Below are 26,981 nucleotides of genomic sequence, written 5' to 3'. Positions count from 1 at the left end.
TACATATGGATAAATTGAGCAACCTAACTAAGAATTATGTGGCGACTGATGACAATATTATGTTGCTATGCCTTGGCATGCATGACAGCGTAATGTGGGATATCCCCTAGATGAGAAAGCAAGCACAGTGTGCATGTCAGTGTGCTTTTTCAACAGGAGGCGCAGCGGTTCTCATGCACTGTTTTTGTTTCGGTCTCTGTGTTTCTTCCTGCTCTGACGCTGGACTGTCCTCCGTATGAAACTAAAACAACGATGACAAGGCCGCAACTTCTGTGTAAATGAGTTGTAGGATATTTCCAAATATTTAATTAGAGCACAGAATCCGGTTAGTAGTGGGGTGCCGAAACCACATATCCCCGCCTGAAGTAGTCAGTCGGCGGCATGTCGCTGAGCTCAGGCGGGTGGACTCACACACCTCCTCCGGCCCAGTCATCGTCTCATCTCGGCCACGAGGCCTCGCAGTCGGGCTGCAACACTATTTTGATGTCGGTGAAGGTGTCGGTATGCCACTCGGGTGTACGCCCGCTTTGTCTCCCGGGCGCCGGAGACGAATCTCTCCGTCTTCAGCTGAGCATGGACCCGGGGAAGGCAGGGAAATTCCGCCTCGCGTTACGGGACATCAGCGGAGCAGCGGCTGGACACAGTGTGGTGAGTGGAAATGTCAACTTCCACCAGAACTCAGTGTGTGGGATTTTGAACACAAGTAAAAACTTTAGAAATCCTGTTTCATACACGATAGTATTTTCATTACAGAAGTGTTTGCGTCGTCATTTAATAGCGCTGCCCTCGGGCTGGTGTAGATCGCACACAAGAGAATCACATGTTGTTTTGGTTGTCTTTGTTGTTAAAATCATCACCCACCCCCAAAATGTGATAGTTTGCTTTGACTCGCGAGTCTCATAACATATATTCAGTCTGTCCCTTTTTGTATATATGCAATGGATAAAATTAGAATAGTCCACAGATTAATGGTGACATCAGTGTTGACACTTTCATTTGCTCTTGACATTTGCAGGAAGATATTGTTACATAGGCGAAAAAAGTGTAAATAAATACCCCAATATTCTGTTAAAGGTGCACTAAGTAATTGTTCCCTCATTAAAAAAGCTGTACTCCTTAAGAAGGTAATTGAAATTTTGAAATATATGAAGGAAATCATGAGCACTCACATTAAAATGAAGACTCCGTAATTTTATAAAAGCTGTTTTATTTTACATGGAGAGGGTCCACACATGGGGGCTGCCATGTTAGAATCACATGACCAGCCGAATACTACTCCCTTAATCTCAGTAACCGTCCTGTACTTACCCTTTCACTAATTGATTAAGTAATTATGGCTGACTGTGAATTTTTACAATGGCATCTGTAATTATACAATTTTGTGTTTAAATGATGCTTGTTTGACCGCTGGATTATAAATATGTGTTTAAACTGTGACGTGAACCCGCAAGTATTCCCCTTCTCTTCCGGAAAAGGACAGGAGGAGGTGCTTCTACGACTTGGTTCATAGTAAAGTACAACCAGTAGTTGGAATCAAGTAGACACACATATTTTCAGAACTTACCAGGTATTCCAACTTCCTCGCTCACTTTCCTCCAAGCGATGGCTTTTTTTGTCTGGTCTCTGTACATGTATGACGTTGTGTCATACAATTCCAGGTGACCACACACCACTACAACAATTTTTTTTATAAATTTTTACAGATTTCATCTGCTACTATGTCAGTGACGTCCGGACAATCTCAATGCTGATAGGCTTTTGCGACAACGCGTTATGTGAATTTTTCGCTTGAGTTGAAAAATAGTGCAAATTAATCGAGTGAAGTGATTTTGTGTGTTTGAGTCGCACCATTCGCTTCATTCGCGCCACCCGGCTGAACAATCTAGCCATTGTTTGTCTATTCGCATCTATTCACATCTTTGCATTGACTTTACATATAATCACGCTGTGCGAAATGCTTCCTTCGTGTTGTATGTGAACGCACCAAAAGTCCAAGACAACGAACAAGAACTTACATGGTGCAGAGACATGTGTATATTAACATAACATTAATATTAATATAACAATAATATTTTTTTTTTTATTGATTCAAAAACAGAGAAAAAAAACAACCCATACACATTGAATCAACATTTAACATTTAACCCCCATTAATCTCCCTCCCTAATCATCAACCCCAGCCTGACCCCCAACGAACACCCCTGTGGTCATATATAATAATACACACACACACAAAAATACTAAATAAAATATAATAAACATACAATTAAACTAAACTTCTCTCTCCCCATCCCCTCCACCCCTAAAAACATTAAATAATTACTCAATTTCTTAAGTCCCCCAAACCCCAGCCTTCTATTTGCCACCTCCTCGAAAGGTGCCGCCCTCGCCATCTCCTCACACCACTCCGGAAATGATGGCGCTCCATCCGACTTACAACCCCTTAAAATAATTTGTCTGCCAATCATAATACTGGTCAGAACCCAATTTTTTATACATTTACAAATTTATGACCACCCCATCACCCAAAATGCAGAGTCTGGGGCAAAGTAAAATTTGAGTGCCCAAAACTTCACACATACCACTCTGAACTGTCAACCAAAATTCTTGGATCTTAACACACACCCAAAAAACATGGGCTGTGTCTCCATCTTCTGATTGGCATCACCAGCATTCTTTTAGACCAAGCCTATACAGGGTAGCTACATCTAGAGGGGGTCTAATAGAATCAATGTTAAATCTTGAATTGCATAAGGCAAACCCATGCATCTCTAGATGCAGACTTGACATTTTTTTGAATCCTAGCCCACACTCCCTCCTCCAATACCAAATATGAATCTTTCTCCCATAATCTCTTGAGAGAAGTTGAAGCTCCGTCCCCCAGACCCTATCGGCCAACTTATTGAAATGTAATCTAGGATGCTTACCATTCCAAATGAAGGACTTCGTTATGCTATCTTGAAATAAGAGAGGGGGAAACCTACAGGGAGATATTGTAGCAGGTAGCTGAATTTTGGAATATAATACATTTTAGTAACATTAACCGTCCCAATCATAGATACATGTAATGAAGCTCACCTGCTCACATCCCTCAAAAAACTTTTTTATTAAGGGGTCAATATTAACTAACTTAATCACACAAATTTGCTGGGAATAAAATGGCCAATTACTTAATGCCCTGTTTGGGCCACTGGAAGGTGCCCGGCTGGAAAGCTGTTACTGGGCAGTATCAGATGAACTCCGATAAAGTCCCCGGTCCTCTGCCCTGTCAGGGGTGTCAGCTTGAGCATGTAAGTGTCTTTTAATGTCTCCAGAGCCAGAGGATTTTGAATCGTCTTCATAGAACAGTTATGGAACAGGGTGTATCGAATCTCACCAGTTTATGACACAAAAAGTATTAAAAACTAGCAAAGTGCACAGAGCTCGCCGTTCACACATCCGACCCCCGCATGGCGCCGCGGGACTCTTATCAACAATATTATTAATTTTAATATTAACCTATTATTTTTGTTTGCCGGCTTATAACAGAAAACATAAAAATGCATAATCTTGAATCAGTAGATAATAAGGTTTGTGGTTCTTCTGGCCAAAGATTTATTTCTCATACTAGCTTCTGATTTTCAACATTAAAGTACTAATATAGTGTCATCATTGATTTTTCTCCCAAATTATTGCCGGTTAAAATACATTGTACTCTACATTATGTAATGCCATGACTTTCAAAATCAGATACATTATCCCACTCTGGGCTTCCTAAGGATATATAGCTCATGATAAATCAGCAAATTTCAAAACAGGAAGAGGTTTCCCAAACACACTGCTCACTAGCTTCTGGTCTCAAATTCTGTACTGATGTTAAATGGGCTATGTCATTTATTTGGTTGTGAGATAGATGTATTTTTCAGTAGTCAAGAGATTGAATTCTGTTCTAGTCAGTCAAGCTGCATTAAATTTCATGCCTATATCCTTTTTTCTCTATCTCCATTTAGTCCATTGCTGAGTTTGACCTCAGGACTGTTCGTTATGAAGTAAAGTCACCACTGTGCCATGAACTGAGTTTGGCTACACCTCCACACGACTGTATTACATTCATCTTCCGCTGTGAGCAGGAAGCACAAGAGTGGGCCACTGTGTTGATGTCATCACTTTTCGAGGCCCATAGAGGTTTATGTCCCTTCTACTTTACTCTTTCATTAGCTTGTAACACCTAGGATTCATTCCAAACATGGTGAGGCAGCATCTAGCTATTTTGCCACCTTCAGTTGGAACCAGCTTCCAGAAGATGTCAGATGTGCCCCAACAGTAGCCACACAACAGTAGCCACATTTCCAGATGTGTCAGCAAGAGAAACAGTGAATCATGCAGCCTCAGTTTCAGTCTCTCTCACGCATATAGGCTACAGTCACATCGCAGCTGAATGTGACCCAAATCTTATTTTCTGCTCAAATGTGGGCATTTTTGTTAGGTTGCATGACTAGGGCTGGTATCGTTCAAAAAAATTTGATATTGATACCGATATCTTGACCGGTTCCTAAACTGTACTTTTTTCGACACCAATTTTATGAAATTCGTTTTAACAAGATTACAAATTACCTAAAGTACTTTTTTTACTGACTCAAAGACTTATCTTCTGAGCCTTCTGGTCTCCTCATGCCAGGGTCGGCAGGGGCAGAGGCTATAACATTAATGTGAAGAGGAAAAAAAAAAACAAGAAAGTTAAACTGTTGATTCAGCCTACCTTAAAGGCGCGTACACACTGCCAGCGACATCGCGCGCGACAGCGACTCCATACCATTCATTTTCAATGAGAGCACAGCGACTTCCGGCGACACTAGCTGTCGCGACCATGGCGACTAGATGTGGGCGTGTCCAGCGACGCGACAAAGTTGAGACATGTTCAACTTTATTCAAATGAAGAGTGGCTAACGGAAGCGACAGCCAATAGGAGAGAAGATGGGAGAGCTCACGTGATCCTTCTCTTTCTCTCTCTCAGCTCCTGCAGTAACGGAAAGATGGATGAAAGGCTAATTCTTGCTGTTAGAAATGTTCTATGATATGTCTCTTCCCACGTACAAGGACATTTTTAAGAAAAATACTGCGTGGAAAGGTGTATCTGAGATCGCTGGGATTTTATGGACCCAGACAGACCGGCATTTGCATTTTCGCCGCAGATAAACAGACGCTATGGGAAACAGCACGCCTTGTTTCTCATTCATCTTTGATATAAAGCATTTTATGTACTGATTCCATTTATATTTTGTCTTTTCCCTCCAAAATGTTTGTTTTTAGTGGCAAGAAAAGAGATTCACTGTCAACAGCAATGGAATGACATCCGTGAATGTCATTTATAAACGTTACTAGGCAACCATTTGTGGGAACGCCCACTAGCGACTTCACCGCCAGCCACTGGCGACCTGCAGCGACAAAGTCGCTGGCAGTGTGTACGCACCTTAAGGATACAATGCATCTGGAAATATTCACAGCGCTTCACTTTTTCCACATTTTGTTATGTTGCAGCCTTATTCCAAAATGGATTAAATTCACTATTTTCCTCAAAATTCTATAAACAATACCCCATAATGACAACGTGAAATAAGTTTGTTTGAAATCTTTGCAAATGTATTACAAATAAAAAATTAAAAAATCACATGTACATAAGTATTCACAGCCTTTGTCATGACATTCAAAATTGAGCTCATGTGCATCCTGTTTCCACCGATCATCCTTGAGATGTTTCTACAACTTGATTGGAGTCCACCTGTGGTAAATTCAGTTGATTGAACATGATTTGGAAAGGCACAAACCTGTCTATACAAGGTCCCACAGTTAAAATTGCATGTCAGAGCACAAACCAAGCCATGAAGTCCAAGGAATTGTCTGTAGACCTCAGAGACAGGATTGTATCGAGGCACAGATCTGGGGAAGGGTACAGAAACATTTCTGCAGCATTGAAGGTCCCAATGAGCACAGTGGCCTCCATCATCCGTAGATGGAAGTAGTTTGGAACCACCAGGACTCTTCCTAGAGCTGGCCGCCCGGCCACACTGAGCGATCAGGAGAGTAGGGCCTTAGGGAGGTGACCAAGAACCTAATGGTCACTTTGACAAAGCTCCAGCATTTCTCTGTGGAGAGAGGAGAACCTTCCAGAAGAACAGCCATCTCTGTAGCACTCCACCAATCAGGCCTGTATGGTAGAGTGGCCAGACGGAAGCCACTCCTCAGTAAAAGGCACATGACAGCCCATCTGGAGTTTGCCAAAAAGGCACCTGAAGAAATCTCTGACCATGAGAAACAAAAGATTGAACTCTTTGGCCTGAATGTCAAGCGTCATGTATGGAGGAAACCAGGCACCGCTCCTCACCTGGCCATACCATCCCTACAGTGAAGCATGTTGGTGGCAGCATCATACTGTGGGGATGTTTTTCAGCGGCAGGAACTGGGAGACTAGTCAGGATCGAGGGAAAGATGAATGCAGCAATGTACAGAGACATCCTTGATGAAAACCTGCTCCAGAGCGCTTTGGACCTCAGACTGAGGTGAAGGTTAATCTTCCAACAGGACAACAACCCTAAGCACACAGCCAAGATGGCAAAGGAGTGGCTACGGGACAACTCTGTGAATATCCTTGAGTGGCCCAGCCAGAGCCTAGACTTGAACCCGATTGAACATCTCTGGAGAGATCTGAAAATGTCTGTGCATTGATGCCCCCATTCAACCCGATGGAGCTTGAGAGGTCCTACAAAGAAGAATGGGAGAAACTGCCCAAAAATAAGTGTGCCAAGCTTGTAGCATCATAAACAAAAAAACTTGAGGCTGTATTTGGTGCCAAAGGTGCTTCAACAAAGTATTGAGCAAAGGCTGTGAATACTTATGTACATGTGATTTTTTTCGTTTTATTTTTTTTTAAAATGTGCAAAGATTTCATGAACAAACTCCTTTCACATTGTCAATATGGGTATTGTTTGTAGAATTTTGAGGAGCAAAATAATGAATTTTATCAATTTTGGAATAAAAATTCCACATAATAAAAGGTGGAAAAAGTGAAGCACTGTGAATACTTTCCAGATGCACTACAGTTTAATGTGAGTGAAACTTGATCAGTTACTGTCAGCCTTTAAGCATTTTTAGCATTGATTTAGCTAGCTATCTGTAGCCATACATCCAAACAATATCTAACGTTACGTAGGTCCTAGTTTATAGGACTATGTCACCGTTCACAGAAACGTTAATTTAACAAGCATGTACCATTGTTGGTTTGTTTGCTAAAGGTTAACCTTACCTGTCGGAGTCCCAGTCATAGCGCCACTGCATTAATCGGTAGTTTTGGAGGAGGACTTGTGTGGTGGGCATTTTGAAGGAAGTTCTGTGGCAGGAGGATTCTGCTGAGAGGATGACTGCATCGTCTTGCAGTCGAAGATGGAGCAACTTTCTGCTCTTAAGTTTATTCCGTTCACTGTCAAGTGCTTCATCAGATTTGTCATGTTGCCGGTCTTGGCAGCAATTATCTTGTCGCAAATATTGCGTCGCGTACTGTTGGCATTGAGCCTGGTTAAATGTAGCCACACTTTTGATCTTTTCCACATCTTTTACATCTAAGGGGGTTGAGATTCATACACATTACAGCCTCACGTGTGAGCCGCGTCTCTGGGTGTAACCGGCATAAACTTTTTTCCCTTGATGCCTAAACACAGCCAATCATCGGTACTTTTAGATTTGGGCACATATAGCATGCTACAAGCTTATCACTGACGTTGATGAGATTAACCCCTTAGGTATCGAAATTTGGTACCGAACGACAAGACATTTTTTGATGCTCTATAGTTTAGAGGCAATTCGGTTGGTGCCTAAAATGTATCGATCTCGATACCCAGCCCTATGCATGACATTTTATTTGTAGTGCAAATCAGATACATGTGCACAACACACTCTGAAAATGTGTATCACCAACTCTGGCATGTTCATCATTATTATATGAAGAAATAATTAAATTCCATTTAAAAATGTAATAAGCTGTTTTTGTTTTCTTAAGCAGATTGGACACTTAATGCCTATATATCTAATAATATGTCAGCAAGTGATGGAGAAATACTTTCTTGATGGATAAAATATATTTAAATATCATCAAAGCTCAAGAGTGTAATTATTTGTCAGCGACACACCTTAAAATTGATGGACAGTAGGAAAAGCTGCATTAATTATACACTCACGGAGCACTTATTAGAAACGCTATTGTCCTAATAAAGTGCCCAACACGGTCTTCTACTGTTGTAGCCCATCTGTGTCAAGGTTGGACATGTTGTGCATTCTGAGATGCTATTCTGCTCACTGCAATTGTACTGAGTGTTATCTCTTCTTACCAAACGAATAGCTTAACTCTTGGCCTAACTGTTGAGCCTATAATTTTATGTTATATATATTAGTAATGTTCTTTCCTTAAAAGGATAATGATATGCATTTTTGTATTATTTTAATGTGTTCCTTGAGGTTCACTTATAATATTAGAAAAAAAATATTTGCACAAAAAACTGTCAAATATTTTGTAAAATATGATAATTTTCCACCCTCATTCTCACCCTATGTCCGAAACGCTCGGTTCTGTGGCTAAATCTCCTTTAAGACTTTACAGTAAATGGCCACTGTTATGATTGGCTCTTTAGAGACCTGGGGCCAAAGTGAGGAACAAATCGGGATTTATAAAGGCAGAAACTAACTTGAAAATGTTCTTATGCGTACATCAACTGACAAGCATGCGTACAAACGTTTTTTTGAGTGCGTGCCGACTTGATTTTTTTTATTTTTAGTAATGCAAATACAAATAGTCAGTGACTGACTGAATTTATTAATAAATTATTTTGCATGTTTACCTGACCATGAATATTCTGATATGAATCAGAATGTAGTATTACTTAGATTATGTATGCAAAATGTAAATCGTTTATTTTAGATATGCGCTGTAACAGAATATTTTTTTATAGCCCTATCTGCATGTTTTCATATTAAATCAATTTTAAGACCTATGAGATAATAGGCAGGCGTAATACACGGTATATAATAGGCTACATCAAGCACATTTTTGGAGCGAGGATGAGGAGATACATAGTTTACGGTCTTTAAAACATAGCTAAATCAATATACAGATGGTTGAAAGCACCGCAACAGTCTCATATTTAAAACTTTTTTCGTCAATTCACCCTTCAGACAGTTGTTGAGGACATAAATAAAAAATTTTGATTTCACCAAAATCCTAAAATGCAGTTTGATTAAGGGCAAGAGAGAGAAGAAGAGAACAGCAGGAAAAAGCTTAACATTTTATACAAAGATATACAAAAGAGCCTTACAGTTTATAGTACAATGACCATAGGTCAAATAAAAATAAAAAAAAAAACTGTATGCATTAACTAGAAAAGATTTCTCTTGCTATTTAAAGTTTTAAACAATAACACATCTATATATATATATATATATATATATATATATATATATATATATATATATATGCCGGAAATCAATTGTGCAAATGAAAAATGTTGAGTTAGATTGATGTAAAAATCACATTAAATCGGACCTAGCTGTTCACACTGAAGGCATATTGGACTTTGGACTTTATTGGAAAATATCAGATACGTATCTCTGAAAGTGCCCCAGATTGAATTAGACAATGTTAGATTCAATGCACTTGTGGCTGTTCACATGATCATCCAATTAACAGATCTGTGTCACGTATGTGAAAAAATTCTGGCCACATTCCGCTGAGGTGTGACGTAGCTATAAAAGCGTCTGAACGGATTGCATTATTTGAATTAATGTCTTTTTATTTACACCTCTTCTGTCTTTGTTATTTGTTTGAATCCATTTTTAAAATAAACTTTTATTTCCTTTTCTTTAGTTATTAACTTATGGTTGTAAACTTGACTGTCAGATGTCATTATTTATTTTTCTTTACTATGCCTGGGTAAAGCACTTTGAATTACAATTGACTATAAAATGGGCTGAATTAAAAACTTGCTTTGCCATACATCAGTTTTTCATCAATTGTTTTCATAAATTTTTTTTGCTTCTGTTCATTCTTTTTTGTTCAGTCTTTTGTTTTCTTCTTATATGATGACTTTTTTGTTTTTCTCTTCCAATTTTGACTGTTTGGTTCAATGTTTTCAACATGTCTCTTGTTGTTGTTCTCAGTGGTGATTAATACCCCTACTGAAGATGAACAGCTACCTCCTCAGCCTCTGGATTCACAAAGCACATCACTCATGCCACGTGCAGGTAGCTTTTTCATTCTTGTTTTAATTTTCTGCTCACGAACTGCTGGAATTTGTTGCCAAGCAAAGTTCAAAGTGTCAATTGTCTGTTGTGTTGATGCAAATATTTCTGTCACACCCACTTGTTCTCCCTCCTTTTCTGATTCTTCCCTCCATGCCACTGCTTTCCCAAACAGCTTTCACATTCGTATCCTTATTTCTCTCTTCTCTTTAGAGGAGATATGTGCAGAGCTGATATGTGCTATTGAGGCAGGTGATGTTCGGGCAGCTTCTGATTGTGCAACATCTTTAGCTAAACAGAGAGCAGCTCTGTGCATTCAGCCTTCTAAACGAAGTTATGCAGACATAGACATCAGGTAAATAACATTTGTTTACAGATACACTCTTTTATTAAGCAAAACAGTTAATCTTCAATGACTGTTTCATTTGTGATATTTTTCAAGTATCTTTCACAATCCAGTCTTGTAATGTATCGATTAAACCAACTCACTTGGTAATACATCCAACCACTTAAATGTCATTGCGTTAAATAACAAAATATCAATCCAAGTGCCATTTTATTTTAAAGAAATATAGTACAAACACTCTTTTCAAGCAAAACGTTTCATAAAAAGTAGTTGGTAGGCTGGTTAAAAAAGATTGCCAATTGGTTAAAGTCATTACAAAAAAGTTAGTTCTGAGAAAAGCATCATTAGTTTGCAGATGCCACTTGCGTTGATATTTTGTATTTATTGCAGTCACATTCAGACATTGTGTGACACGTGTGGCTTAAGTGTCCAAAAGTGTCCAAAAACATTTTGGGGCCACTGTTTATGTAGAATTTATTGCCAAGCATTCCTAATCTCAGTTGATGCATTGATACAGTCTGGCTGTGGTGGTAGAGGATGCTTCCTCGTCCTGTTGTGTCACAGTGAAAGTCTTCCCACACTCTACAATTGGTGCTCTCAAACAGCAGGTGAGTGCAAATTAACATTAAAGTAAACATAATTTGACCAACAACTTGCCATTACTTGCCATTCTTTCAGTGCCATGTGAACATGCCCAAATTGTTGGTCAGAAATGCTTTAGTTACCTTTCGCAGACACATTTAATCTAAAGTGATGTGCAGTGTAACTTAAGGGACACTACTTGTGCTCCTTATTAATAACACAGTGCTTTTCCCCTCTAAGATCTTCACAGACTATGGTTTTCATCCACGCGTGCAGCGCTGGGTCATTGGTCAGTCGTTGTGCTCTGATCATCGATCTCTGGCTTCTTATGCAGTTCAGCGAGATGGCGACACTGCGTTCCTTTATCTGATTTCTGCCCGTCAGGCTCGTCTCAGTCAAGGGCTTTACCAAATAGATCAGGAAAATGCTTTACTCATGCCTGCCTTGGTGCCAACATCTAATCACCCCCACCAAAAAACAGCTACCAATGGGCCAGCGGCATTGAACACAGCCTCAAGGCCTTATAGCACCCTGCCTACAAGACTGCAAAACAGCCATAGTACTCTGAGTGCGTATGCATGGTCACTCATACACATCTTACATTAATATATATGAAACTAACCAAATAAAACCGTCAAGCACAGCGATATCATTCACTGCAAACAATTATTAACTTATTCAGTGTTTTTGTCTCATTTTCTAAAATAAATAATTTTCCTTAAAAATAAGTGAGACAATAAGACTTGTTTTGAGAGAATATATTTTTAAGTTTATTTTTATTTTACCCCACTGGCAAATAGTTTTTCTTGTTTTTAGAATAAACCTTGCAAAAGTTTGTAATGTGTTTGGTTAAAACAAGAAAAAACTTTTTGCCAGTGAGGTAAAAAATATGTCATTGAAGAAAATAAGTCTTAATATCATTTGCAAATTTGGTTCTAAATTATGGGTAAATAAATTATAGATAACAATATTGGGAGACATGACAAAAATACTGATTCAGATTTCTATTTTTTTTTTTTTGCCTTTTATACATAAATACACATGGGAGCACCTTCAAGGACAGGGCTAGATTTTTTTTCTGAAATAGTTTTGCGTGCCATCGTGTAATACATTTACCATGGTTTTACTACACTAACCATATATTAACCACGATATTCGTAGTGAAACTATAGTAATAATACAGGAAAATGAAAACTATGGTAAGAAAAATTAGAATTTTCTTGTTGTTATGGTTTTACTATACAAATACAATAGTTTATATACTAATATTGTAGACTGTAGTAACCATAATTTTAGGCAGAAATAATATTTTGACAGTAATATTGCCATGACTGTTGTAGGCTAACCATGGTTTTAATACAGTATACTGTATCCATATAGTAACTGTACATGGCAATTCTTGTAGTTACTTTGGTTTTACTATGATTACCATGGTATTCATAGCAAAACCATAAAATTATAATTGTTATTACCATAGTTTTCATTTCCCAGTACTATTACTATGGTTTTACTCTGAATATCAAGGTTATAATACAGTAACTATAGTAAAACCACAGTAAATGTATTGCAAGGGCATGCAAAACTTATTGCGAGGGAAGGCAAACTATTACGACGGCATGCAAAACTTATTTGGAAAATAATTCTCACCCTGTCATCTATTGTGTACAACACAATTTTCCTTCTATTTTTATCGTAACGTTTATTATTATCATTGTACATCCTTCTGTTTATACATTCTTTTGGCAATTTTAGCTAATACTTGGTCATTGCAGCCATGAGTTGAGCACATCATGATGTTTTGACCTCACAGGCAACAGTGCTGGTTGCACGGATCAGTTGGATTTGGTTGAAAAGCGTGATCTGATTAATCTTGAGATGTCGCAGTTGAATGAAGCCTTTGTGCCCAACAGAACAAATACACAGGTATGTGCTCTGTTTTCCATAAAGATAAAAGGCAAGCATCCTTACTTTTGAGCCGTTAATAACATTTATTCCAAAAATGGAGTTGTATGGCAGGGTAAGACGTTTATTTGAAAACTTTGTGTTTATGTAGCTGGGATGGGCCTGCCCATCATGTACATATATTAATAAACCAACACGACCAGGCTGTGAAATGTGTAGTGCAGACCGACCCAAAGGTTACACTGTTCCTGGCAACTACAGACCAGATGCTCTGGAGCTACGGCGCATTCAGCAAGAAAAAGAAGCGATCAGGCAGTACCAACAGGTGAGACTCCTGTAAACACACACATAACCACTTAGACTCATATTTAATGGTTAGCAGATGCATTTGTCCAAATCAGCTTAAAATCAGTGCTTCTAGTAGTTTAATGGCACATTTAACACAACTATTCCAAAAGAACCTGCTGGAATATTCTATTCTGATGAAATTAATGGGAATAGATGAGACTGGCATGCTGTTTTGTGTCTTTACGCAACAGTATAAACCGTATCCATCTACACTCGCACTCAGGTTAAGATAAAACTCCTTGGGTCAGCAAAGTGATTTGGTTTGTATTCTGATCAATTAAAAACAGTGATTTAACTTAAACAGGTTGATTTGAGATTTACTGATATCTAACGGTTTATGAGTAGGTTACAGCTTGAGCTCTGATTGACTCCTCAGTCTGAATCTCTTCTCTTTTGTCTCTATTTTTTTTAAGGAGAAAGGGAGAAGAGAGGAGCTGAGGGGCAACAACTCACTACTGCACAACCTCGACCAGGACTACTGACATGCATACACATACTCATGGCACCGTCTCAATTACAAACTAGGCACACTCCAAAAGAACTACACACCAACACCAGAACCACACAACCTGTATATGTCAGAACAGTTTGCCAATAATTACGTTTTTTCATGCCAACCTCATCTATTCCAATGACACTTTTTGTAACCATACAAAAGTATTTAAACCCCAGTATCATTGGAAAAATATTCATGTGAGAATGAAGTTAGGTTATCAATAAAGCACCCATCCTCAGCTTGGTACACATAATTCAAGACTGCGATTGAGTGCACAAGCAATATAGATACTGTTAGAGGAAATTAAGAAGCACAAGTTTGATTTGTTTAGGTTGATGATCTGAACCCTTTTAAACAGTGTCTGGATGAATGTCCTGTGGCCTAGGACATTGTTGCAAATATTTTGTACTACAGTGAAAAAAATAATTTAGCACCTTTTTTCTGCCACAAAATGTTAAAAATGATAAAAAAAAAAAAAAGATAGTCTTTGTGTGTGTGTGTTTGTGTGTGTGTGTGTGTGTGTGTGTGTGTATATATATATATATATATATATATATATATATATGCATGCATGCACCGGTCAGCCACAACATTAAAACCACCTGCCTAATATTGTGTAGATCCGCTTTTACAGAAATACTCAAACCAGCCCATCTGGAACCAACAATCACAAGAAGGTCCTGTGTAAGGCTTTTTTGGTGTGGAGAAATAATAGGCCCAACTGTCATGTTCTCTCCTCTTTAGCCAACTGAGTGCTGGGGGGGCTATCATGTAAAAGTAGGCATTAATGTCTTGCTGTAGAGGGAGTCACGTGCTGATATATTCATCTGTGTGATGTCACAAAGTACGGAAAATCCTATTGAGCCATTTTTGCAGCTTGGTTTAAATAAATGCTCTTTTTGTATCGAGGAGGAAGTTCTGAATCTTACAGTATGTTTTTATAGTACAATGAACTCTTACTTGTTAAAAGATCAAGACAAATTGTATTCCTCATGTCAAGACCGCTTTAAAAACAGGTACATACCTGTTTTTGATTTTTGAATTTTTGTTGATTTTTATTTTTCTGTGTATATGTAGTGTATGTGTACTTGTTCTGTTTTAGTGTATTAGCTTGTAGTAATTATGTATCTTAGTTGATCAGTGTAAATGTCAGTGATTGCATTATTGTTATATTTCATAAACTATGCACATACAGTATAGTAGAATATATATATATATATATATATACACTTATTTGGTAAATAATATGGTAAGAAATCCAGTAAAAATACATACAAAATACAAGTATCGTGCATTTTAGTTTTTTTGTCACACATTATTACTATTTTTAAAAGCAATGTAAAGAGTGCACAATTAGACACAACATCTTATGCAAACAATTTAACCCTGAGCTATGAAAGAATTGTCAGAAAATTCTAATTTTTTGTCATTAAACTGTTTTCAGTACCATTACACTAAAAAAAGAAATCGTAAAAAATATAATTGCTCATGTTTTTTTGTTTTGTATTATATGTATCATATTTGATACATTAGGCTTTAAATGTCATTATCCACCTAAAGCCCTGCAATTTATTTTTGTGTTGGACATTTTTATTTAAGTTTTTCTTCATACATGCTACAGTGGTAAATATTGGGGTATTATCAGAGGAATTCCTGGGGTTTTCAGATATACCAAATGTTTGAGAGTTGGGCAATGAAAGCTTCCTCTCCTTGGTCTTAAAGTATGGATTGAAATGTATCACAGTTAAATTTAGCACTTAAAATACAATATGAATAAAATATAATTTTTTTCAACAAACAATTTTTAGAATATGTATTTTATGCGCCAAACATATTTACATTTAATAAATGGAAATTGTAAAACTTTTTTCACTGGGTCTCAGGAACTTATGAACTTATGACATAATAGCTTGTAATATAAAATAATGAGATCTTTATAATGACAGAGCAGGCTGCATATATGAAAATACACAGAAATAGTTCACACTTTAAATATATCTTATAAAATGCATGTCAGAATTATCAAAGCTCTGTGATTTTTGTTTTGATTTTTGTGGTGGGCATGAATGTAATGTAATGGTGTTTGAGAGATATACCTCAAAGCCTGTTAATCATATTTGATACATGGATTCAAAGGGGTTTTTCAATAAAACAATATTCAAAATTTTAACCAAGCACAAGTTGCTTATATTCAGCAAATACTCATTGTAACATATCGGTAACAATATAATCATTACTGTCACTTTTACTTTATTAAAAAAGCTGTCATTCATCCCAACATACGAGTCACTTTTCTCGCAAGTCCACTGCCATTTTAAATGGATCAATATAAATATTGAAACCACTTTTTTCACAAATAACCACTAGATGGTTCCATAAATATGTGTATCTTACCACAGGTTGTTTGGCTTGTCATCTTGATCAGAGAGTGAAACAGGAGCTGTCAAACATTGTGTATCATATTTAATACACACAGCATTATAGGTTTAACATAATTTCATACTGTAATACATGTATAATAGTGCATACTTAACAATTTTGTACATCCTCTTCATAATTATCTATTTTAGGCTTTGTTTTTATCACTTGTGTGGTATCATGTGTAGAATAATGCTTCTTGGTAAACTACTAACCTTTAGACCCCTCCTACAATTCAATAGCAAAGTGCTTCTTCCTCACTGAAAGAACCAGTTTGTCATTTTTGAATTGTCTGTAATGCATTTTTGTAATTTCTGCACTTTGAGTGTGTACTATGTGTTTGCTAATTTATATTTAGGTCTATGAAGGTGTTCTCTCAGTTATGACCATTTCTATTTCTGTGTCTGTAGGCCAGAGAGGCAGAGCGTCGGGAAAACTATGCACGTCTGGTGCAGATGGATGGACAGGATCTGGTTCCTAACCCAGAGAGAGTGGAGTGCAGGATCTGCTTTCTGGAGCTTAATTCTGGGGAGGGAGTCCTGCTCCGAGAGTGTCTCCACTGTTTCTGCAAGTAAGAAAGACAGATGAGTGGTGCGGTGGTTTAGTAACCTTTTTAGAAAAAGCAGACAGATCTAGGCAAATGGATGGAGGTTTTCTCCGTTGAGAGCTTCAACCTTGTTGTTATCTACGATATTTATTTCTATATAAGTAGGGCAAATATGGATTAATCTTCTGTTTACACACACTCCTGGCATTAACATGCATCTCATATCGATATATTATCTGGGTCAGATCGTACTTATCCATGTAAAATGGACATTCTTCATACGTATTATTTTAATAGTGGTATGCGAATCATGAAAATACATTAAGCTGGCTCTATCTACACTAGCTGATTTATACAATGATTTTCAGGTGTTAGCTTCATTAACAAAATGAACAGGCAAGGCTGAGGGAGACAGATCGCCCATTAGCACCTCTCAGCAGGTGGTGTAATCATTTGACTGTCGGGACTCCCTGCTGAGTTAATGACTTGAAGCACTGAAAAGACACATGTTTGTTTGAAAAAATCATTCTGTCACTGAAGAACTGACTTTTTTTAATCACACTCGGCTGCGTATCATCACAAATGCGGATCAAAATCCATAGTGAAAACTAGTTGTTTTGAGTCTGCTAGTGTAGAGCCAGCTTTAGTTGTTACACTAAAAGGAGGAGGGGAGAAAGTTACAGTGACATTTACAAAAAAAACTGTTTTTATTTTCTCTGTAGAGAGTGTCTCTGCTCTGTGATTCTGATGTCTGAGGATCCTCAGGTGGCATGTCCATACAGAGACGAGGCCTACACTTGTGACTGCATTCTGCAGGAGAGAGAAATCAGAGCTGTGAGAACACTGCTTATTCATACCCCTTTAATTTTTACCCTGAGAAAATGACTACACAACTACACCCTCTATAGTACTTTTTTACTATACTTAGGTTTTTATTGTTAACAGTCACTTCTAAAGCAATTATTAGTTCTGTCTTACTCTGCACCTTGTGGCTGTAGAAAACACAAATTAACTGTGTTATCCTGATGAGCATGTATTTTAAGGAACGGTTCACCCAAAAATTATAATTCTCTCATCATTAACTCATCTTTATGGCATCTCCAAGTCATATGGATTTTTTTCCGTGAAATATACATTTTTGATGGAGATATGATGTGACTTCAAACTCCAAAATGTACATAATTGCAGCATAAATATAATCCATAGGACTGTAGTTGTTTAATCCATGTCTTCTGAAGAAATCGGATCAGTTTTTGGTGAAAAACAGACATCATACTAAATCAAAAAATCTTTCTTTGTATTTCGCAGAGTGAGTGAAATTTCAAACGAGTGAGTGAATGTCATATGAGTTTGAGATGGCGTAAGGGTTTTATTCCTTTAAGAGATGGGTGTAGAGAGAGATTAGGCGATCTCTTTCACTTTGGCCATCAGTAGGGTGCATGATTGTTGACTAGCCCTCCAACCGATACTATTTAGAAAGCACATTTTATGGCAAAAGTCTTCTATTCCAGAACTGTGTGGTCTTAAGGCCAAATAAAACTTCGATTTTGACGCAAAAGGTCAGTGTCTGTGCACAGTCGAACGTGAGCCTATTAATGTACTGTATACTCCATATAACTGTGCGTGCATTCACAGGCGATTGGCGCATGACTGCTATGAGACGCCAGACAATTTCTCTTCAGGAGTTTTGAAACATAAAGATGTCTTTATATTCCTTCAGACTCAAATTATACAAATGCAGGTGTCTGCTGACCTCCTCACACACACGCTCTTGATGTGCATATCTACTGTTATTGTTTTTGCCTTTGTCTCCTGTTATTTACCGGCAAATATGTCTTCTAAAGCATTTCTTTTTGACAACAATGGCTCAGATTTGAGTGTTGCCACTTTGTGGATCCACTAATTCCAGGCGCATTCGCAGCCTGCACGTTCATAGACACGCGGTTAAAAAAATCGGCTGCACGCGTTCGGTGCTCGAGCCCTCTGCTGATGACAAGATTTGTGTAATGCATCTGACTGAAGTATCCACCTTTTTCCTGAACGCATAAGTGTTCCACGGTTCACCTGTTTTCAATTTACGGTCTCTAGTGTTTTCATCTGCATCAGCATTTTTTCTTAGTGGGTAAAGTATTACATTTGTAGAAGTTGTCAAAAAAACATGTGAATATATAATGCCGATACTTTTTTTGACAGTGCCTCACCAGAGTAGATGACATGAATCGATGGTCTGAGGTGATATAATTTACTACTTGAGTTGTTATGACAGTCAACAACTGCACAAGTTGAGTGTGAAATTTATTTTTACATCAAATAATACTTAAATGGTTGTTGTTCTCTGTCTTTGATCACTCGTTTCATTTAGATTTACGTCTCGATACCAGAAACAGAATAATGGCAGTTACAATCATCATGGCAACACCCTGTGGTTGCTCAGGAAAAACTTGTATGATGCTCTCATGGACTGGTCATGAATGATTCAATATGTGATGCATATTGGACTCAAAAATAACAAGATTTAGATGAAATTGCCCATTCCAGTTTGATTGGCTGGCTTTTGCACAATATTTGTTATTTAGGGTTGTTATTCAGGTCACTGTCCATGGTGCTAGAGTACAAGTGACAGGAGACATGCAGTAATGCTGACTAGATTTGAGCGCTCTTCTCCATTGTCAGATCGTCCTATCAGCAGACTTTGAGACTGCCAATAACCGATATGATTGTGTGGGGTGTTCACGCTCAAACCGATGAAATTAAATTAACTATTTAAAAATGAAAAACTTAAATCAAATACATTTCTAAATTCAAATTGCACTCCAAACAAAATGAAAAAGCAATTAAAATAACGAAATAATATATAGGCATATACACTTACCTAAAGGATTATTAGGAACACCATACTAATACTGTGTTTGACCCCCTTTCGCCTTCAGAACTGCCTTAATTCTACGTGGCATTGATTCAACAAGGTGCTGAAAGCATTCTTTAGAAATGTTGGCCCATATTGATAGGATAGCATCTTGCAGTTGATGGAGATTTGTGGGATGCACATCCAGGGCACAAAGCTCCCGTTCCACCACATCCCAAAGATGCTCTATTGGGTTGAGATCTGGTGACTGTGGGGGCCATTTTAGTACAGTGAACTCATTGTCATGTTCAAGAAACCAATTTGAAATGATTCGAGATTTGTGACATGGTGGCCATAAAGGGATGGACATGGTCAGAAACAATGCTCAGGTAGGCCGTGGCATTTAAACGATGCCCAATTGGCACTAAGGGGCCTAAAGTGTGCCAAGAAAACATCCCCCACACCATTACACCACCACCACCAGCCTGCACAGTGGTAAGAAGGCATGATGGATCCATGTTCTCATTCTGTTTATGCCAAATTCTGACTCTACCATCTGAATGTCTCAACAGAAATCGAGACTCATCAGACCAGGCAACATTTTTCCAGTCTTCAACTGTCCAATTTTGGTGAGCTCTTGCAAATTGTAGCCTCTTTTTCCTATTTGTAGTGGAGATGAGTGGTACCCGGTGGGGTCTTCTGCTGTTGTAGCCCATCCGCCTCAAGGTTGTGTGTGTTGTGGCTTCACAAATGCTTTGCTGCATACCTCGGTTGTAATGAGTGGTTATTTCAGGCAAAGTTGCTCTTCTATCAGCTTGAATCAGTCGGCCCATTCTCCTCTAACTTCTAGCATCAACAAGGCATTTTCGCCCACAGGACTGCCGCATACTGGATGTTTTTCCCTTTTCACACCATTCTTTGTAAACCCTAGAAATGGTTGTGCGTGAAAATCCCAGTAACTGAGCAGATTGTGAAATACTCAGACCGGCCCGTCTGGCACCAACAACCATGCCACGCTCAAAATTGCTTAAATCACCTTTCTTTCCCATTCTGACATTCAGTTTGGAGTTCAGGAGATTGTCTTGACCAGGACCACACCCCTAAATGCATTGAAGCAACTGCCATGTGATTGTTTGATTAGATAATTGCATTAATGAGAAATTGAACAGGTGTTCCTAATAATCCTTTAGGTGAGTGTATAAGTGACCACCTTTCCATTTACCGTCAGGCAAGTGTCTGTCTAAACATGCAGGTGCATAGACGGCTTTTCAGTCATCTGTTCTTAATAATATAATAAAATGTGTTTCTTTAAGCGTGTCTGTGTGTCTACAGGCAAATTATTTGTAATATGAATTTGATAATAATAATAATAATGTAAATTACTTTATTTACATTATTGTTAACTTACATTAATAATGTAAGCATTGTGGGCTAAGCACATAACTGTTAATCAGAAGGTCGCTGGTTCGATCCCCACAGCCACCACCATTGTGTCCTTGAGCAAGGCACTTAACTCCAGGTTGCTCCACTGGAATTGTCCCTGTAATAAGTGCACTGTAAGTCGCTTTGGATAAAAGCGTCTGCCAAATATATACATGTAAATGTAAATCACTCTGACATCGTAGATCCCCGAGATCGTCTGTCATCACAATCCTAATGCTGACATATGAAGTCTTGGTCTAACAACCTGTAGATTGAATTGCCACATTTTAAAATGTTCTTCTATTTCTCACTAAAACTGAAACCAGCAGTTAGAATTTGTGTTGTTTTGTGTTGATTTAATAGCACACGCTAGTTATATTCATGGGCTAATGGTCCATTAAAACAAGTCATGCAAGCACTATGGAGAGAATTAACCATTTAAAAAACATGTTTTTTGTGTATTTTTCATGGGTAACTTGTGTTCCCACCAATGTACATAGAGATACAAAATGTATTTCTCCAGGTGCATGTTGTTATTTATTAAACGTTATTTAATACGTAAGCCCTGAACCGCAAGATGTTTTTTTAGGTGCCTTCCTGTGTCTATGTCCTGCAAAATAAATAATTTAAATTAGAGAATTAAAATACAGTTCCAGTTATTTTTCGCTTTACTTGAGTGTAAGCCTATATCTTGGTTGAGAACTCCTGTACTAATCCACACAGAGAGCTCGCGTTTGGTTATTTGGTTAGTGGTGTTTATACTTTGCTGTTGTCCACCACATCACTTTGAAGTTGCTCATGATTTGTGCTGGTGAGAATTATTATTTTAGGTGTCTTAATGCTGAGCATTTTTCCTGCAATGAAATACAAATAAAATAATATGCATATATATATATATATATATATATATATATATATATATATATATATATATATATATATATAATATTGCCAAAAATAGTATACCAAAAATATTATATATATATCATTTTGTATATTATTTTTGCAATATTTTCAGGTTTAACATCCAAACATACATATAAAATCACAAAAATAGGTACAGGTTGCAGAACAAAGACAAAACCAAAGCAAGGCAAAGCAAGAAGAAAACAGACAAACAAACTGAAGACAATTCCTCCAATTAGGTTATGTTTTTCAGTGTACTAGATATAGGGAAGGGAGGTCATGAGATGTTTGTGCCCACTGTAGCAAGGTGGGGTTTTGCATAAGGTTCAAACAAACAGTGAAATATATGAAAATAAAAACCGTGCACTGGGGTGTAGGTTTAACAATGTGGTCCACGCATGTTTACATTATAAACACAGGCATTATTTAAAGAAGATGCCAATGAAAAACAGCAATTCAATTTCAGTTAGTGTCATTACTATTACTGATATTTGACAAGTGGTTGAGGAGGGGCTGCCAAGAAACCTGAAATGTATCTATATTGCCAGAGATGTTGTATCTAAGTGTTTCCATGTGTAGAGGAGAGTTCAAACAACCAGGTGTTAAAGTGGGGCTTTGATTTTTTTTCTTCCACAAACAGAGAATGATTTCTTTTTTAGAAATCACCATGCCATACTGTATAAATATTTGCATAGAGTGGCTGAGATGCTGTAAATAGTCTGACCAGCCGATTACAGCAGTTGCTGGGTCGGGGGGAGTTCACAGGTGTAATCACAGAGATTTGGGCATGACAAAAAAAGATGTCCATGGGAGCCCTCTGCAGATTCACACTTATTACAGATAGGGGAAGCAGTGGGGTAGAATTAATTAAGTTTAACTCTTGAGTAATGCAGTCTATGTAACACCTTATATTGGATTAATTGATGCCTAGAGTTGATGGAGCAGGTGTGTGTATTCTTAAGGCATTTTGCCCAGTCCTCCTCAGAGATCTGAATATCTAGATCCTCCTCCCAAGAGTTTTTCAAGTGATTGGTATGTATGTCAAGCGGACTTGTAAAAAAGTTACAAACCTTGTAACCATTGCCATAAATTAACTTTTTTGTCAATTTATTGAGTAACCAAAGAGATTTCCGAATGTTTCAAGCTAATTTAATAAGGGTGGGGTAGACTGCTCTGGGTTGTGAAGAAACAGAATAACATCATCCACATAAAGGGGTATCCCACTCAGTTTGGTCAAACGTCATGATCCAAGGTGAGAATTGCAACGCTTGATTGTGATTCATATCTAGTGTACAGAACATTCATTAAATGTCAGACATTGAAGAAAGAAAAACGTCCCGAATTTTTCCAATGCAGTTATATAATCTATTTGACAGATTCTTAGTAAAAACTTTGAGTTCGGAGTTCAGGTGAGCCCTGTAATATAAATGATTATAAAAATAAAATCTAAAAAAATAAGAGAATAAAGTCATAGCATCATGAGAATAAAGGATGATATTGCATGAATAAATTTGAAACATTTAAAGAAGAAAAATCTATTAAATAGTGCGTCATTATCATAACAATATAACGGATGCCAAGGAAGCATCTTCATTAATACAACAAATGGATGTGGAGGATTTAGCAATAAAGAAATATTCATTATATTCATTCATTTTCCTACATAACCGCTGTAGTGTCTGGATCCAGACTGCAGCGGTTATGTAGGAAAATGAATTTATTCAGGAGAAAGAACCAAACAGGCATTCGTGCAGTCCCGCTCGGCATGAGTGATGCTTGTTTTGCTTTGTTTGTTGGTTTTTGCTCTCAAAACTGTAACTGAGGGGATGTTACAAAATACAATTTCTTGAAATGAACCTATATACAGTTATTTACTGAATATATCGCCCTCTCACAGCTGGTGGCAGTGGAAGATTATGAGCGTTGGTTGCAGAGAGGACTGTCTGTTGCAGAGTCTCGATGTGAGGGCAGTTATCACTGTGCAACGGCAGACTGTCCCGGCTGGTGTGTTTATGAAGATACTGTCAACACTTTCCACTGCCCAGTCTGCAAAAAACAGAACTGCCTGCTCTGCAAGGTAGTCAGTCATATGTTTAAACGATCAAATGCAGATCTAGTTTTTGTTATGTAAGTATTGTAAATGGCTTGCTTTGTTTTTCTTCCAATTAGGCCATTCATGAAGGGATGAACTGTAAGCAATATCAGGATGACCTGGCAGCTCGTGCCATCAATGACTCTGCAGCTAGAAGAACCAGAGACCTCCTAAAGGTCACAGAAACAACAAATCCTTGTTCATGCAATATCTCATTAAAGTAGACAATTGGCATCATGACACTGGCATCATTCAAACATTTTTACCAGCACAGACAATATTTAAAACTTCTTAGCATTATTACTGTTGAAACCTCTCATGTTTTTCTTGTCTTTCTGTCCCATCGCTCATACAAAAACAGACTCTTGTTACCTCTGGAGAAGCGATGCATTGCCCCCAGTGTGGTATTATTGTGCAGAAGAAGGAGGGCTGTGATTGGCTCCGCTGTACAGTCTGCCACACTGAGATCTGCTGGGTCACCAGAGGACCACGCTGGGGGCCAAAAGTAAGAGCTGGTGCCCCTTTTTAAAAGGACTGAAAAATAAACTTTTCTTTCTGGTTCCATTAGGTATCATCCCTCAAAAATGCAGCTGTAAGGAAAGCTATAGTATTTAGAAACAAACCTGCTTTTTGTAATACACTCGTATGCCAAAATAATAGAGATAACTGGCCCCTAATAGATCAGTGCTGGGGAGTAATCACAATTTTACTATGACAAAGCAATTTAGCAGAGATGCAGCAAACTACTGAATAACCTACATTTGTTTATTATTTCAAAAACATGTTAATTATACACATTTATTTATGGTTAGGACTACAGAGCCCATCTGTTGAATCTCTTGCATGGTTTCTTGTTACAGGAAGAATAAAAGATTTAAGTTTTTGCTTGTCAACAAGATTCATGTGTTGCCATCTTCTTTCTTTCTCACTTCAGGGTCCTGGAGACATGACTGGTGGCTGCCGCTGCAATGTTAACAAACAAAGATGCCATCCAAAATGCCAGAATTGTCACTGAGAAAGGGAAAAAGAGGGTAAGAGTTAGAAACAAAGAACCTAAGGTGAGAGGGAGAGACATAAAGAGTAGTGACATCTTATGGCAGTTTATGACATTATGAAAGCATCTGATATTACCTTGAGTGTTTGGAGACATATCCTCTCCACCTGTCTGAACTGAATGTCAGTTTCTGACACTCTTAGTGGCGTTGTAAAACAACTGTAATATTTTTTGATTAGAAATGTGTAGGGCTGTTATACAACAAATGTTGGTGCATTTTATGTGATTAAATCATGAAAGCAAATGAAGGAACCGAGGGGAATCCACTTGAAAACAAAGAATTGACCCTTTCTACTGAACAACTACTGTATACGATTTGAGTCCACTTATTAGTTTTACTAGCTTATTAATTAACTGATGCATTATTTTATTATTATTCCATAAATCCTTAAAAGGATAGTTCACCCAAAAATGAAGGTCCAAAAAGCACATAAAGGCAGCATATAAGTACATCCATTTTAAGGATCTTCTAAAAATCTTGTGAATAATGAGAGAATTTGTATTTTCGGGTGAACAATTCCTTTAAGTCCTTATTAATGTCAATCTCCGATGGCGATTTACATTCTTTGTACATATCACCACCTACTGAGCAGGGAGGAGAGTTTATAGTAAAGGACTTAAATATTGATCTGTTTCCCAGCCACACCTATCATATCGCTTTTGAAGACAAGTTAACATTTGGAGTCTTGTGGATTACCTTTATGTGTGACAGAGTTACAGTTTATTTTCCCATCAAAACTAATAACGGTCCCATGACATCAAAGATAAAGCCAAAGCTAATCAGAAACTGCAGTTTGTCATTTAATAAGAGAATTGTTACAATGCTCTTACTCAAATACTCATGTATTTGACTTGTCTTGGTTTTGAAAGCTATACTACTCTGTAACTGAAGTGTGAAGTGCCTTTTCTTGCCGCTTGTTGTGTCCAAGCCATGTAACCACTAGCATTAGCAATAATAGTGTCACATTGTTATTATTTTATATTTGTTGCTGTTGTTGTAGTTTTTTGTGATCTAAGATAACTTAATAATGTGTGCAGTGTTATCCCTCAACCTTTCCTAAGAGCCAAAACACGTTGTATTTTATCACTTTATGCACTGCTTTCAGGTTTGTTGATCTGTTTGTAAGTTGATGATTATTTCTGGGTAAGTTTGTGTTGACACAGCCCAGGAATTAAGTATTGTTTTAATACTACAATGTAATGCTCTGTTGATTTTAGAGCTGAGATAGTCGTGTTTAAATTCCTCAATACGGATCTGAGCCAAAGGATTCACATCCAAAGCTTTATATCTATGCACTGTAATAAGATACCATCACCCAAAGCATCTATTATTTCCTTGAGGCAAAGTCATTTGCATATAGCAGAGTAGTTTCACCAACTGAAAAGTTTTCTAATTGTAAAGCACTCGTGCAAATGTCAAAACTGAGAATCCAATGAAATTGAATGTGGGGTGCAATTGAAGAGTCTTCAGTGACAGACTTGTTCAGTCTTTAGCATGATACTGATTTGGAATCTCACCACCATTCAGATATATTCTCTTATGAAGTTCAATAAGTAGCTTGTACTGTACAATAGAAAAAAAGTGCACATGCAGAAATCATATATTTTTAACTCTGACCTCAGTGTTGCAAGTCTTATTAAAGTGCCTTACCGATTATAGTACTGAGCAGCTTTTTGTACATAAGTTAAATATTCTTGGTAAATATCTGGACTAATTTAATATGCTTCTAATTTTTTTGAAAAGAAAACACAATAAAAATATG

At 37.6% G+C, this 26,981-nt stretch overlaps 1 protein-coding gene across 2 annotated transcripts; it reads left to right on the top strand.

Moving 5' to 3' along the window:
- Positions 1–26,981, top strand: LOC127662271 (ranBP-type and C3HC4-type zinc finger-containing protein 1-like). 2 transcript variants are annotated; one of them, XM_052153405.1, is made up of 14 exons: positions 5–648; positions 3,990–4,164; positions 10,180–10,263; positions 10,474–10,615; positions 11,124–11,214; positions 11,429–11,756; positions 12,999–13,111; positions 13,242–13,415; positions 16,763–16,923; positions 17,622–17,733; positions 23,970–24,149; positions 24,242–24,340; positions 24,526–24,669; positions 25,099–26,981. In XM_052153405.1, exons 1-14 carry the CDS (start codon positions 382–384, stop codon positions 25,177–25,179), a joined length of 2,151 nt encoding a protein of 716 aa, XP_052009365.1. In that variant the 5' UTR covers positions 5–381; the 3' UTR covers positions 25,180–26,981. The 2 variants fall into 2 exon arrangements, with proteins under 2 accessions (XP_052009371.1, XP_052009365.1); XM_052153411.1 differs by lacking the exon at positions 3,990–4,164 and having other exon boundaries at positions 1–648.

Source organism: Xyrauchen texanus, chromosome 2 (assembly GCF_025860055.1).
Source record: "Xyrauchen texanus isolate HMW12.3.18 chromosome 2, RBS_HiC_50CHRs, whole genome shotgun sequence".
Lineage (NCBI taxonomy): Eukaryota > Metazoa > Chordata > Actinopteri > Cypriniformes > Catostomidae > Xyrauchen > Xyrauchen texanus.
Note: the sequence above shows the minus strand (reverse complement) of the source record. Positions and strands in the feature narration are given on the sequence as shown.